This window comes from Diplotaxodon limnothrissa, linkage group LG20 (assembly GCF_057381915.1).
Source record: "Diplotaxodon limnothrissa isolate DT_005_m linkage group LG20, D_limnothrissa_male_GT1.1, whole genome shotgun sequence".
Classification (NCBI taxonomy): Eukaryota; Metazoa; Chordata; class Actinopteri; order Cichliformes; family Cichlidae; genus Diplotaxodon; species Diplotaxodon limnothrissa.
In genome coordinates, this window is record NC_140615.1 from 36006114 (window position 1) to 36019640 (window position 13527).

The window sequence follows — 13527 nt, forward strand, 5'->3', positions numbered from 1 at the left end:
CTTTTTAATATTAAAAACGTAGGTCACTAATTCAGTTTTCCATACTTGTGTTTATAGTGAGTGAATTATATTGATGGGGTGTGGTTCGGTCATGCAGGAGAACTTCAAGCCTTTGCACTAGTTTCTCCTCCCTGAAGCTTTTTCCAGCTGCAGGTTTGGTGCTGACAGCTTCAGGTTAAGCCACAGATCACTCAATCTTCACGAGAAATGTGGCGTCTGGGATGTGAATTAATCTGAGAGACTCCTCCAGGAACACGGTTACATGGTTAAAATGATGCGAGACACAGAGGGTAAATAGAAGAGGGAGAAAAAGCGACGGGGAAGGAAGAGAAGAGGTGAGAAAGATATGAAGGGAAGAAAGGAGTTAAAAAGAAGGAGAAGTGAAAGAGAGGGGGAGGATAAGAGGAAAGGAGGGAAGGAGGAAAGGAGAGAGGGCACAGGGGGAGAAGAGCGAGGGGACAAGGAGGAAAGTCAGAGAGAGAGGGAGGTAGAGATGGAGAGGGGAGGAATGGCAATCGGGGGGCGTGGTATTTGTCGTGACGTCACACAGAGCGGCAGCTTCTCCTTTTAAAGCCGCTGGTCCCTGACAGACTGACAGACTTTAAATACCGACTCCGCCGGGATCTCTGACAGCTCTGCGCAGCGGGACGCACTCTCCTCGGTCCGGACGCGCTCTTCCTCCTCGGATGGAGCTGCTGCTGCAATTCCTCCACAGTCTGCGTCGCCGCCGGGACTGAAGTCGTGAGCAGCTCCGGTTCTTTTTTCTTTTTTGATTATTTTTTAGGGGAATAATAGGACTGTTCTCGGTTCCGCCGTCCTCTCTGTCTTCCAGCAGGCCGCCGTCTCCTCCGTGACTCTCTGTTCCCATGCGATTCTTCAGACTCACATTCAAGTGTTTCGTGGATTGTTTTTGAGGTCGCTGTCCGATCGTCGGTGTAATTCCCTTTCTTTTATTTCTATTCTTATTTTATTTTTCAAATTAAACCCCTGTAATTCGAGAACCCCCCCCCCCCCCCCATTTTTTTAAACAATAGACTTTCTGGATTTGTGACCTCCTTTTTAAAAAAAATTAAAATAAAATAAAAACATTATTAAATCATCTGAAAAAGAGTTGGCGTCATAAATAAAAGACCACAGTCTGGATCCTCGGCGGCACAGAGGAAGAATCACGTTTCTTCTGGTTGTGAGTGAGGAAGAGTGAGAGGGGCCGAGGATAAAGGTCCTGACCCGCTGTCTCTGAGTGACTGTTGGTCTGTAACTGGCAGCTGGCTGGTTTAGTGGGAGTCTGAGAGGAGGTGAACACGAGGTGTGGAAAACTGAGACTGTGAGACTAAAAGGAGAAGAATAACTCAGTCTTTAAAGAGACAAAACCTTCAAAATAACAGCACGCTGAGGGGGACTGGTGTTTTACTGGTTTATGTGGTACCTGACTGGTTGCTTGGACTTGAGTTTTGGGGACTTCTAAAAATACAAAAAGCCAAATTAAAGGGAAAACACCACCCAGCCTTTGCTGACTGGTATCTGAGTGCTTTTTGGACTGAGAAACTGACTTTAAGGATTATAATCTGCAGGAATTAAAACACTCTAAAGTGGGAATCACAGCTGATTATTCCTTCTGGTATCTAACTGGTGTCTGGGTTTAGGAGTGATTTAAAAAGACTGAAATCTGAAGAAAATAAAGGGATTCTAAGTGGGAACCATTGCTGACTATTCCTACTGGTCTGACTGCTAGCCTGAGTGGGAACTGTGGGGAAACACCTGAACAGAAATAAGAGATATTGCAGACAAAACCTGCAGGAATTAAAGGGGATACAGAGGCTGAATATTTGGAGCACTTCCTGACTGGTTCCCATTCTGTGAATGATGGAGAAGCAGGCTCTTCCAGCCTCCTCCTGCTCTCTGGTTCTCCTGGAGGAGACCAAAAAGAGCCCCATAACTCTCTCTAATGGGGGCGGTGGCAGTGGTTATGCCCCTGCGGCCGCTAATGGCAGCCTCGTCCCGCTGACAGTGGCGGGGACAGGCGTCGCTGGTGGAGTGGTGGGCACTGCTTGTGTTGGACAGGACAAAAAAGGTGGTGTGGTCAACGGAGCGGGGCCTGGTTACCAGGAGCGGGAAACCTGGACGCGACAGATGGACTTCATCATGTCCTGCGTGGGCTTTGCTGTAGGACTCGGAAACGTGTGGCGGTTCCCCTACCTGTGCTACAAGAACGGAGGAGGTGAGATGCACCACACACACACACCTGTACGGGGCATGTGCACATCCTCACTTTACCTAATGGTTTCTGCAAGATTGCTGTGAGACAACCAGTGAGACAGACACTTTTTTACTGGTATCCACAAGCACAGATTCTTAGATTTGTGCTTGTGGATACAAACTGTCCAGTTTTCGTGCTCTTGGATGTGAACGGGAATGCTTATTTTAATTTTATAAGCAGATCTTTTCCACAGCTTCACGTTTGTGTACATGGGTGTGAAGATTTTCCACTTTTAAAAGTTCACATTCGAAGGCTGGACACCACCAGACATTTTTTAGGGATTAAAACACACATGCTGCATGTTTGAAGCTGTACAAAGAAGATAAATAATAGCTTAAGAGAAAAATGAAAGCTTTAAAGTCTTTTCACTTTAGAAATGAGGTGGGCCAGCATTATCCCACTCCCCAAAATGACTCCTCCTCTGTGTTTGTGCTGATGTCAGAGAACATCCAGAATTTTATCCTCCTCACAGGTCAGTGTAGGTTTCAGTTCACCTTCAGGTGAGTCCAGGACAGAACAGGAAGTTCAGTCTAACTGTGGCGTGGCGCTGGAGCTGAAAAACATCAAAAATAAACTTTTCCTTTCCGAACTTTTCCTTATGTCAGTCAAACCAGCTGTTTGAATCTCAGATTATTTTACTGAATAATTAAATTTGTAGCTGATGGGGGAGGAGCTAAAATACCAGGGGGCGTGGTTTGCTGTAGAGAGGCTTGGACTCAGTTTCTCAGTGACATAATTGGCTGCATGTGTTTGGATGGTGGCAGCGACATGTGTGTTATTGATCAGAGTGACAGCAGCAGGTTCAGCCGATCAGCTTCCAGCACAGTAACGTGTGTGTGTGTGTGTGTGTGTGTGTGTGTGTGTGTGTGTGTGTGTGTGTGTGTGTGTGTGTGTGTGTGTGTGTGTGTGTGTGTGTGTGTGTGTGTGTGTGTGTGTGTGTGAAAAGAACCACAGCAGGCATAGAGGGAGATACTGTTACTGCACGTGATGCCTTTTACCATATATAATACAACTGTGTGTGTGTGTGTGTGTGTGAGTGTCTCGAGTTAACTGACTTTTATTGAGCCTGATGCTCCTGCACGCTGCTGCAGGGTACATTGTAAACGTGAGGCTGGGCATGGACGCCTGCGTGCACGTTGTCACCTTCTCTCCAGTTTGAAGAGACTCAGTGAAATGTAGGAAAGCAAGACTTATATTCAAAGGAACTTTATTTCAAAAGAAAGGAATTAGCATCACAGGAGAAATGATTCAAAAACATGGATAAACCCAGGAATCTCCAAGCCTCACATCCAGTGGTGGTTACAGTTACACATCTGCACTGGTATTTAAATACCAGGACTGTCTGTCGATAATCTTAAAAGAAATCTAGTTGCTTTGAGCTCAGGCGCTTTAAAATTCAGCAAATCCTCAAATTTTAGACGCATTAATCAATAATCTAAACGTATATCAATAAAGTCACAAAAACGTTTGTAAAGCTTCGTTTTCTGTTTTGTTTGATCATAGATTTATAAATTGATTACAATTGATTACTTTATTTTTAAGTCACTCCAAACTGAATTCTTTTGGGCTCGTTGGACACTTACAGATGTGGTTTTAGGCGTTTTTCTCCCAGTTTAATTAAAAACTATTTAATTCAAATGAAGGTTTTTTGGGAGTAGAGGAGGTGTCAGCAGGTGGATTCATCACCTCTGTTTGTTCTGTCAAAGCTGAACTTTAGCAGCAGAGAAAGAAAGGAGAAAAAAGTTGGATCCTTTCACCTGCAAAGGTCTCGTTCACACAGTCGACCAGTCTGAGCTGGACGGAGAGGAGGAGAGACGGGAAAGGTCTGAATGTTCGCAGAGAGGAGGAGGAAGAGGAGGAGGTCAGGCTTAAATCACAGAGAGCGAAGAGAAGAAGTTCAGCTCTCACATTGCAGACCGTCGTCATGTGACTCTGTAAAGGTCACCTGCTTCACATCTGAAACCAAAGTTAAAGGATCATTCTGGCGCTTTTTCAGCCTTGTCAGCAGCCTCAGTTATTGCCTTCGTCTTTGAGAGACGACTGTGTGTTAACAACTGTTTAATGGAAACCACAGGGTTCAACAGAAGACTGTAAAAGCTGTGTAATGATTAAAAACACCAGGTAGAACATCTCAGAGCTGATTAGGTTAATTAGTAACATGATTGTTAATGAAAAAAAGCATTCCAGAGACACTCTAAGCAGGACCTGTTAGGTTTTTATTTCCAGCTCATTTTAACATTTTAACTGCTAGAGTAGCTTTGTGTGACTCACTGCTCAAAATCATCCTTCTTTGCCTTATACTGGTCCTTGTCACACTCCCTGGTTTAGCTCCTCTCCCTTTTAGGCTAACTTTCTTTCTTCTGACTTTTGCAATCAGGAAACGAGAGAAAATGGCAAACAATAGCTTAAAAAGGGAATGTGCGAGTCTAAGAAGACTGTCAAAAAGGCCACGAAACCAAATATTGTTCAGCAAGTCAGCAGAGAAAGATAAATTACATTCATTTGTCCTAAGAAAACACAAAAAGCCAAACCTGTCACCTCCATAGATGGTTTATTTTGTAGGATGCATTAAAATTTCAGATGACGTCTCCACATTTAGTTTGTTTGACTCTGTGTGTAAACCTGGTGACTTTGTGCACCTTCAGCTGATTATTGTAACTTGCATGCAAATCACAGTGTAGCATTTCATATCAGAACACGAGGTAAACGCACTGCACACACGCTCCATCGCGTTTGGTCTGAACGCATCATTCCTGTGTTTAGTCGCTGACTCTGATTTAAGATGTGCAATCAGCACTTTATGCACACGTTGCACCTCTGAGACGTCCCCATCAGGCGGACATGTGATCAGTGTTGAAGCCGAATCTTGAAAACTGTAAAGACCTGATTTTCCTAAAGGTTGTTTTCTCCACAAGAAGGGAGGGGCCATGCAATCACTTCTGTCTGCTCGTTTGTTCGTTCACAGTCTAACATCCACAGTTTTCAAGATATCACGGTTAAATTTTCTATGAGCTATCAATAACAGCTCGAGCAGATTTAATTTGGGTGTAAATAATGTTTTATGGATCATCTTCAAACTTCACAACAAGACCTCGGGAGGCGATTTTGCAAACATCCCACACTGCATGAACAGACAATAAAATGTCAAGTTTTTACAGTTTATAGAAGGATTTTAGCCAATTCTGCTTCAATCAAATAGGTAATAATAATAAAATAAAGTTTCATGGTTCACATGAATTAGGAAACAGCTTTAGTTTCTATTGGATCATCTCGACACTTTAAATCAATACATCAGCCATTGATCGGCATAAACGCTTTCTTTGATCGGATTATTTTGTTAATCCTTGTAGTGTCCTCGGGATTCCCATACACTTGTTTGCCATACACCTGGGGTCATTTTTGACCCGAGGACACACAAGGGTATACACCATTATAAGACACAAAAAGATTAACGTGCTACACTAGATTTCCATTTTACCGATGCCGACATCGGCCCTCGCCATTCACGCTCTCTTAGTGCTCTTGTGTCGTTTCTGTAAACCGGACGGTCTTGTAATGTTACTGCATATTCACGATCAATCAGCCGAATCGCTCATTGTTGTAACTTGTCTATGGGAAAATGCACACATGCAGTATTTTGTGTTAGTGCGTGACACTCCCTGCAAACATGTGCAGCTCTCCTTTTTTTGTTTAAAATATTTGTTGCTGTTTATTCCTCCTGTTAATCTTTAACAGTATCTGGTTAAATTATTCATTCAGCTTTACAGTCTGGTCTGTAGCTGTTTTATCAATTTTTCCGCTTTATTCTTTTAAAGCTGTTCTGAGGAAGAAGGTTAAATATTCATAACTGATCTCATCTCGATTTGCTGTTGCGTAGACTAAGCTGTAGACTAAGGCCAGGTTTTTGTAGCTACAGTATCCGGACGACCCATAAACGTGTCACATGCAGACAAACGCAAAGTTCCTGTTTCAAAAAGAGGTCGGCTAAAAAGACACTCGCTGATGTGCAGAACCTGCAGAATCGCTCATCCAGGAAGCTAACACACACGTTATGAATTAAATATTCCCAAATATCTTTGTGAGATACGTGTTTGAGTTTTACATCAGACAGACAAAATTTTATAAAACAATTGTTCGGCCAGCCTTTGGTTTTTTTTTTAAAAACACTGCTTCAAGATCTTGTTGTTGAGGGTTGAGGTTAGCTAGAGTTAGGTCAGTTTAAGATGACTGAAGGTGAAATGAGGTGAATCTTGGATGTTAAGAGGCTTGGCAAAGCATTAAATAGAATTTCTAGTACAGATAACGGTCACATGAGAAACTTTTAGCAAAAATGAGAAAACTCCTCATCCGAACGACCTCAAATATGGTAGTGAGCTCACCCTCGTCCCCAGAGAGAAACCTGCCTAGTTTAAAGTGGATCAGATGAACGGTCATCGAGTTAGACAAAAAGGGACAAATGGCAGTTTCCTCCATTATCAGTAAGGGAAAGTTTCTATATGTTAAATAAAAATGTTTTACAGGCTACTTTCTACTTTTATCTGAGTAAATGTTGTGTTTTACATCCTTCCTTTCACTCCTTTGTGTCCTTCCCTCATTCCCTCTGTCCTCTATCCTTTTCTGTCCTTTCTGTCTTCGTTGTCCAATAAATCCAAGTCACTTAGATTTATTATCCTGCAGAGCGTGTTCATGCTGCAGTCACCCTACCAAGGAGACAGACACACACACACACACACACACACACACACACACACACACACACACACACACACACTATCATTCTCTGCTTCAGTGATTATAAAATGACCTGCAGCTCAGTTTCATCTTCACAGATCAGTTCTGTCCTTCAGATCGCTCGTCCGTCTGTGTGCGCCTCTTCTGTCTTTGAGAGGACCGGCTGTAGTTTAAAATATTCTCAGCGAGGACATTTTGTCCAAGCTGTTGTTTGTGAACGTTTGTGTGCATGAGAAGTGGATCATTTCAAGGTTCAGTTTGGTGATGAATATTATGAATTCCCTTTCTCTAATTCTTTCTGTAGAATTGAAAGGGTTAAGAAGAGGGTACCGGGATCCTTGAGGGCATTCTCCGAGTGCCTAAAGACTTACCAAAGGTCAGTGAAAATGTGCCAAGGGTCCTTGAAGGTGTTCCAGGGTACCATTGGGATCTTTCAAAGAATGACTTCTAGCTTCCACAGATCATTGAGGAGGATGCTGCGGATGTTATACGAGACATTTCAGTGTTTTAATTTTAGAAGGACATTGAGTTGAAGGCAGAAGACCTGGAAAGGTCAGTGAAAATGTTGCAGGAGTTCTTGATGGTTTTCTAAGGGTGCTGTTGATTTGAGACTCCATAAGTCCTAGAAATTCTCCCAGGGTTCAACCAAAGGCCTCCAATGGTGCTGCTGTGGTTTTTGGTGGTCCTGGGAGCATTTGCAAGGTTGGTTGAGATTATACTAGAACCTAAGAAAGATTTTTCTGGAACATTTAGGTTTTCCAAGGGTCCTGCAAAATGCAATTATTTGCTAATCATTTAAACTCTGTATATCTGATAAATAAACAACATATCAAATGCTGGAAAAGACCCTGGAATAATAAACAAACTGCATAATTAAGCTTGTTCGGAAACAGGGAGGTCAGCTGTTTATTTGACCATTCTCCAGTTACTGCAGTATTGATCTGCTCTGTAGTCAAGCAGTCTGATTGATCTGATCAGAAGTGATTGTTCCTGCTCTGCTTCATGTCTCCATGGGAACGTTTTTTTTGGTGAGGTGTCAGGGTCGGAAGTCAACGTTGGATACAGATTTTGTGTGCGGGTGTGTTTCCCTGCCAAATGTGACATCATCATCCCTCTCACCACGTGGACCTGAGATTAACAGGAGTGGCCTGTAATCTTTTAATCCTGTTGACAGAGCTTGCTCCTCCTCCTCTCCTCTCCTCTCCTCTCCTGGATTCAGGAGACAGACACTATCTCTACTTTTAAGATTAGACTTCAAACTTTCCTTTTTGCTAAAGCATATAGTTAGGGCTGGACCAGGTGACCCTGAGTCCTCCCTTAGTTATGCTGCTATAGGTGTAGGCTGCTGGGGGATTCCCATGATGCACTGGGTGTTTCTTCTTCAGTCTCTGTGTGTTTATACATTTATACACCTCTCTGTATTTAATCAATAGTTATTATGAATAATCTCTGGCTCTCTTCCACAATGTGTCCTTTGTCTCACCCCCACGGCAGATGACCGCCCCTCCCTCGTTCTGCCGGAGGTTTCTTCCTGTTAAAAGGGAGTTCTTCCTTCCTACTGTCACTAAGTGCTTGCTCATAGGGTGTCATATGATTGTTGATGATTTCTCCGTGCTATTGTAGAGTCTTTACAACTAAGCTTGATTAAGCTTTATAAACAAAACTGTATTGAATAGAATAGTTAAAATGTTCATGTTCACTTTTGAAGTGGTTGCAGATGGAGGGACTTTTAGGATGATCTTCTTTGAAGTCCTGAAACGTGCAAGTCAGAGTTTCCTGAAAGAAGTAGTAATCCTGAACATCCTGAACATTTCTTCAGGATGTTCCAAAGGCTCAACGTGGTCTTGATGGTCCAGTACAGAAATTACTTCCATCAGTGATGAGGACTTTTTATAATTTTTTTTATGAAACTCATATAAACCTCGATTTAGACACAGAATTGTTTGGTGTTTGATTTCTACAATATTTTTCTTATTTTTTTACGGCCTTCAGCTGTTCGTTGAGTCATGTTATGGATCTTTCTCTCTGCTCAGTTAATGTGGGCGAGTCTAATTTCAGCCGAGCTGAGGTTAGAATTTGGCAGCTAGTGTTTGTGTGATGTCACTGAGGCTCCTGGCAAGTAGACAGGAACCTGTTATCTCACTGTGTGTGTAGTTTTATGCAATCAAAGTGACTGATGAGTCAATTAGCTGGAGGTTTGTATGTTTGATATCAGCTATAGAGAATTTTGAGCTAATTAATGATACTTGGACCAGGTACTACAAGGATAAAATCTATATTCCTATTTTAATGAACTGTTTCCATGTGAGCATGTATACTATATACTTTCACTAAGTCATGTGCAATTATTTAATAATAATCTATATCTTTCCCTCTTTTTGTATTAACTAGTTTAACCTCCAAACAAAATCTATAATAATAAGAAATGTCACAGTTGTGAAAGAAACCCAAAACATTTTTACCAGACGTGTTCAGGATGTTTCTATTGACAAACCAAACGTCGGCACTGATGTTTCACTGAAATGTTTCATGTATGTCAGAAATAAAAATATTTGATCAGTTGGTGTTTGCAGTTTGGAAAATCAGTTGAATTTAGGCTTATCTCTATTTGATTTTAGCCTGCTATAGTCACTCCCACTTCTCGTGTTACTGAGCCTTATTTAAGTAGCAAACATAATATCTGCACTCACACAATAATTGACCTTTTATCGGTGAGTTGGCAGATTGAATAACAGTTCATAAACCTGTAATGAGGCCGATTTGGATGATACTTAAGCTGCTTTCACACAGTTGCCCTTTCTCATACATGGCAGATAAGAGGAGATGGTCCACATCACTAATGGAAATGTTACAGTGAGCTGCTTGAGCAGACCAAGCTGAAGACGAGGCTGCCTCCTGGGCGCCTCCTGGGTGAGGTTTTCCGGGCATATCCCACCGAGAGGAGGCCCCCAGGCAGACCCAGGACACACCGGAGCGATTATATCTCTCGGCTGGCCTGGGAAACCCTGGACAAGCTGGATGGATGGAAGTTTAAATGTTTGTCTAAAAGGTCAACATAGCAGCAGACAACCACAGATTAAGAGTGTTGGAGTGTTTTTTCTCAGGTGTGTTAGTGAACAGTAGAGACACATAGACCTGCACAATTCATTCAGATACGAATTGGAAGTTATCAGGGCAATGACGAATCTCCTGCTCTGTCATTAGCCCTGTTATCAGTCTGTCAGTCCCTCAGCACGTCAGTGCTTAGCCCACTGATTTACCTCGGATTAACCAGCTTAGCTAGCTAACTGTAGCGCTGCAGCTTAGCGAGGTAACTGCAGCTGTGGCTCTATTTGTTTCTGACTTACTTTCAACTCTGAACTGACCACGTGTGGGACACGTTAGGTGACGCTACCACAGCACAGGGTGATATTATGCCCTTTTTCACGTTGGACCTTTTAACTGTCAGTCCTGTGGTTACTCATGTAATCATCCTGAAATCTTGGTAATTGATTGAACTGCAAACAACTGCACAAAAGCTAATATGTATTTTTTTAACACAACATGTGACTTTCATGCAACGAGCAATAAGCATTTATACAAACTTTACACATTTCTTTGATGTTTTCCCAACGACATAACATAATGTCTGCCTCTAACATTTTGGTAATGTGTTTCCATGTGTAGCTACAGTTTTGTGCATGTGTGTGTCTGCTGTGGGTTATCATCAGTTTGGCTAAATGTCAAGGTAAAATAAGATTCTAGAATTATATTCTAGATACAGAGAGGTCAAAGGCAAGATTGTACAATCTAATCAGTAGTCAAAAGCTGGACTCTTGAATCTTGTCATTAGCCAAAGATTAGACGACAGAATCTCATCAGTGGTAGAAGGCTGGACTGAAGAATCTCGTCAGTAGGACTCTTGAATCTTGTCAGATTGGTTAGTTTATGCACTGCTGGCGACTTCCACCATCTCTGATGCTATCAGTCTGAAAAATCGATTCTCACTGACCGGCGGTTCATTGTCAGCTAACTAAATGACCTGACAGACAAACTCGGCCCAGCTTACTTTGATCGGGATTTATCTGCGGCAGCTCTAACTCAATTTGAAAATCAGAATCTCCATAGAAGATGATTTAAAATCGAACTGTTGTTTTAGAATAACTTTACTTTCGCTAGCTGGATCTACTAAACCGACCGAGCTGCTCAATGCTGATAATTGTTCAAATAATACATTTAATTTTCTTCTAATGGTATTTTCTCAAAAAGCTTTTTCGCTTTGATCTGACTGCACATCTCCTGCAAACTGTATTCAGTCTTCCTTCAAAATAATTTTTTTTAATGCGTAATCTGAGTTTTGGCCAATAGAGTACAAACAATCTGTAAAAATGTTTTGGAGCCGTCAAACGCCTGGAACTTTAAAATTGAAATGAAGCATCTTATTATCACATTGCTTAATGCAAAGTTAAGTTGGTGTGTTTCAGTGCAGCTGACTGTGATGAGGCTATAGTACTCTGTAATCCCATTAACACTGAGTTACTGATGAGCTAACAGCATTACACCACTTAGCTCTGACCGTGTGTGTGGGGGGGAATTTTTAGCGAGCTGCTGGCATAGCCGACCCTCCCCCTTCCTCCATCCTCTCTCTCTCTGCAGTCATGACTCACTAGCAGCTTGTGTGTTTTCATGCTAAGCTAACCTTGGCTAACACAACAGAACAGTGTTTGACTATGAGCGGCAGCAGGCCTTCGCTAACCCACGTTGATTCACTCGGGCTTGCGTCATTCATCAGGTTGGCGTCATTCAACCTGTCGTGCGTCTCATACGTCATCAGCGGTGATGTGAGCTGCATGTGAAGCAGCCTCACTCTGAGAGCTGGTGGTGTGCACCTGTTTGTGTGTCATTGTGAGGACCAGTGGAGGTTTTAGATATTATGAGGACATTTGTGAAAAATGTGGACGGTTTTGGATAATGAAGATATTTGTCAGCACAGTGGACAGTTTTAGAAAGTGAGGGCATCTTTGGAAAAGGCCTTACATCAAAGGCCTTGTTGGATAGTGATAGATATTTTTTAATAGTGGGGATCAAGTTTAAGCTATTGTGAGCATTTTTTTTCCAATTATTGTGAGGACATTGGTGAAAATTGGACAAATCTTGTAGACATGTAGATTTAGATACTGCGAGGACATTTGTCAACATTGTGAACAGCTTTTAAAAGTACAGACATTTTTAGGGAATGATGGATACTGTGACTTTGTTTTCCGGAGGACATTTGTGTGGACATCTGTGGATATACAGTTTTAAATATGTAAGCTCAACATTTAGTTGAGCTGTTTGAGGGTTCAAACCTATTTTTAGGCTATAGATTAGAATACTAGCTATGGGTCCTCACAGTGATAGAATAACACATACAGTGGGGCAAAAAAGTATTTAGTCAGCCACCGATTGTGCAAGTTCCCCCACCTAAAATGATGACAGAGGTCAGTAATTTGCACCAGAGGTACACGTCAACTGTGAGAGACAGAATGTGAAAAAAAAAATCCATGAATTCACATGGTAGGATTTGTAAAGAATTTATTCGTAAATCAGGGTGGAAAATAAGTATTTGGTCAATAACAAAAATACAACTCAATACTTTGTAACATAACCTTTGTTGGCAATAACAGAGGTCAAACGTTTACTATAGGTCTTTACCAGGTTTGCACACACAGTAGCTGGTATTTTGGCCCATTCCTCCATGCAGATCTTCTCGAGAGCAGTGATGTTTTGGGGCTGTCGCCGAGCAACACGGACTTTCAACTCCCGCCACAGATTTTCTATGGGGTTGAGGTCTGGAGACTGGCTAGGCCACTCCAGGACTTTCAAATGCTTCTTACGGAGCCACTCCTTTGTTGCCCGGGCGGTGTGTTTTGGATCATTGTCATGTTGGAAGACCCAGCCTCGTTTCATCTTCAAAGTTCTCACTGATGGAAGGAGGTTTTGGCTCAAAATCTCACGATACATGGCCCCATTCATTCTGTCCTTAACACGGATCAGTCGTCCTGTCCCCTTGGCAGAAAAACAGCCCCATAGCATGATGTTTCCACCCCCATGCTTCACAGTAGGTATGGTGTTCTTGGGATGCAACTCAGTATTCTCCTTCCTCCAAACACGACGAGTTGAGTTTATACCAAAAAGTTCTACTTTGGTTTCATCTGACCACATGACATTCTCCCAATCCTCTGCTGTATCATCCATGTGCTCTCTGGCAAACTTCAGACGGGCCTGGACATGCACTGGCTTCAGCAGCGGAACACGTCTGGCACTGCGGGATTTGATTCCCTGCCGTTGTAGTGTGTTACTGATGGTGACCTTTGTTACTTTGGTCCCAGCTCTCTGCAGGTCATTCACCAGGTCCCCCCGTGTGGTTCTGGGATCTTTGCTCACCGTTCTCATGATCATTGTGACCCCACGGGATGAGATCTTGCGTGGAGCCCCAGATCGAGGGAGATTATCAGTGGTCTTGTATGTCTTCCATTTTCTGATGATTGCTCCCACAGTTGATTTTTTCACACCAAGCT

General features: G+C 42.4%; 1 protein-coding gene across 1 annotated transcript in view; it reads left to right on the top strand.

Moving 5' to 3' along the window:
* The first annotated feature begins 613 nt into the window (after positions 1-613).
* slc6a8 (solute carrier family 6 member 8) overlaps positions 614-13527 on the top strand; it is a 44576-nt gene continuing 31662 nt past the window's right edge. Inside the window, exon 1 of the mRNA XM_085343808.1 lies at positions 614-2218. Coding sequence (XP_085199934.1) covers positions 1861-2218 — 358 coding nt within the window. The 5' untranslated portion in view covers positions 614-1860. The remainder of the gene's footprint in view (positions 2219-13527) is intronic.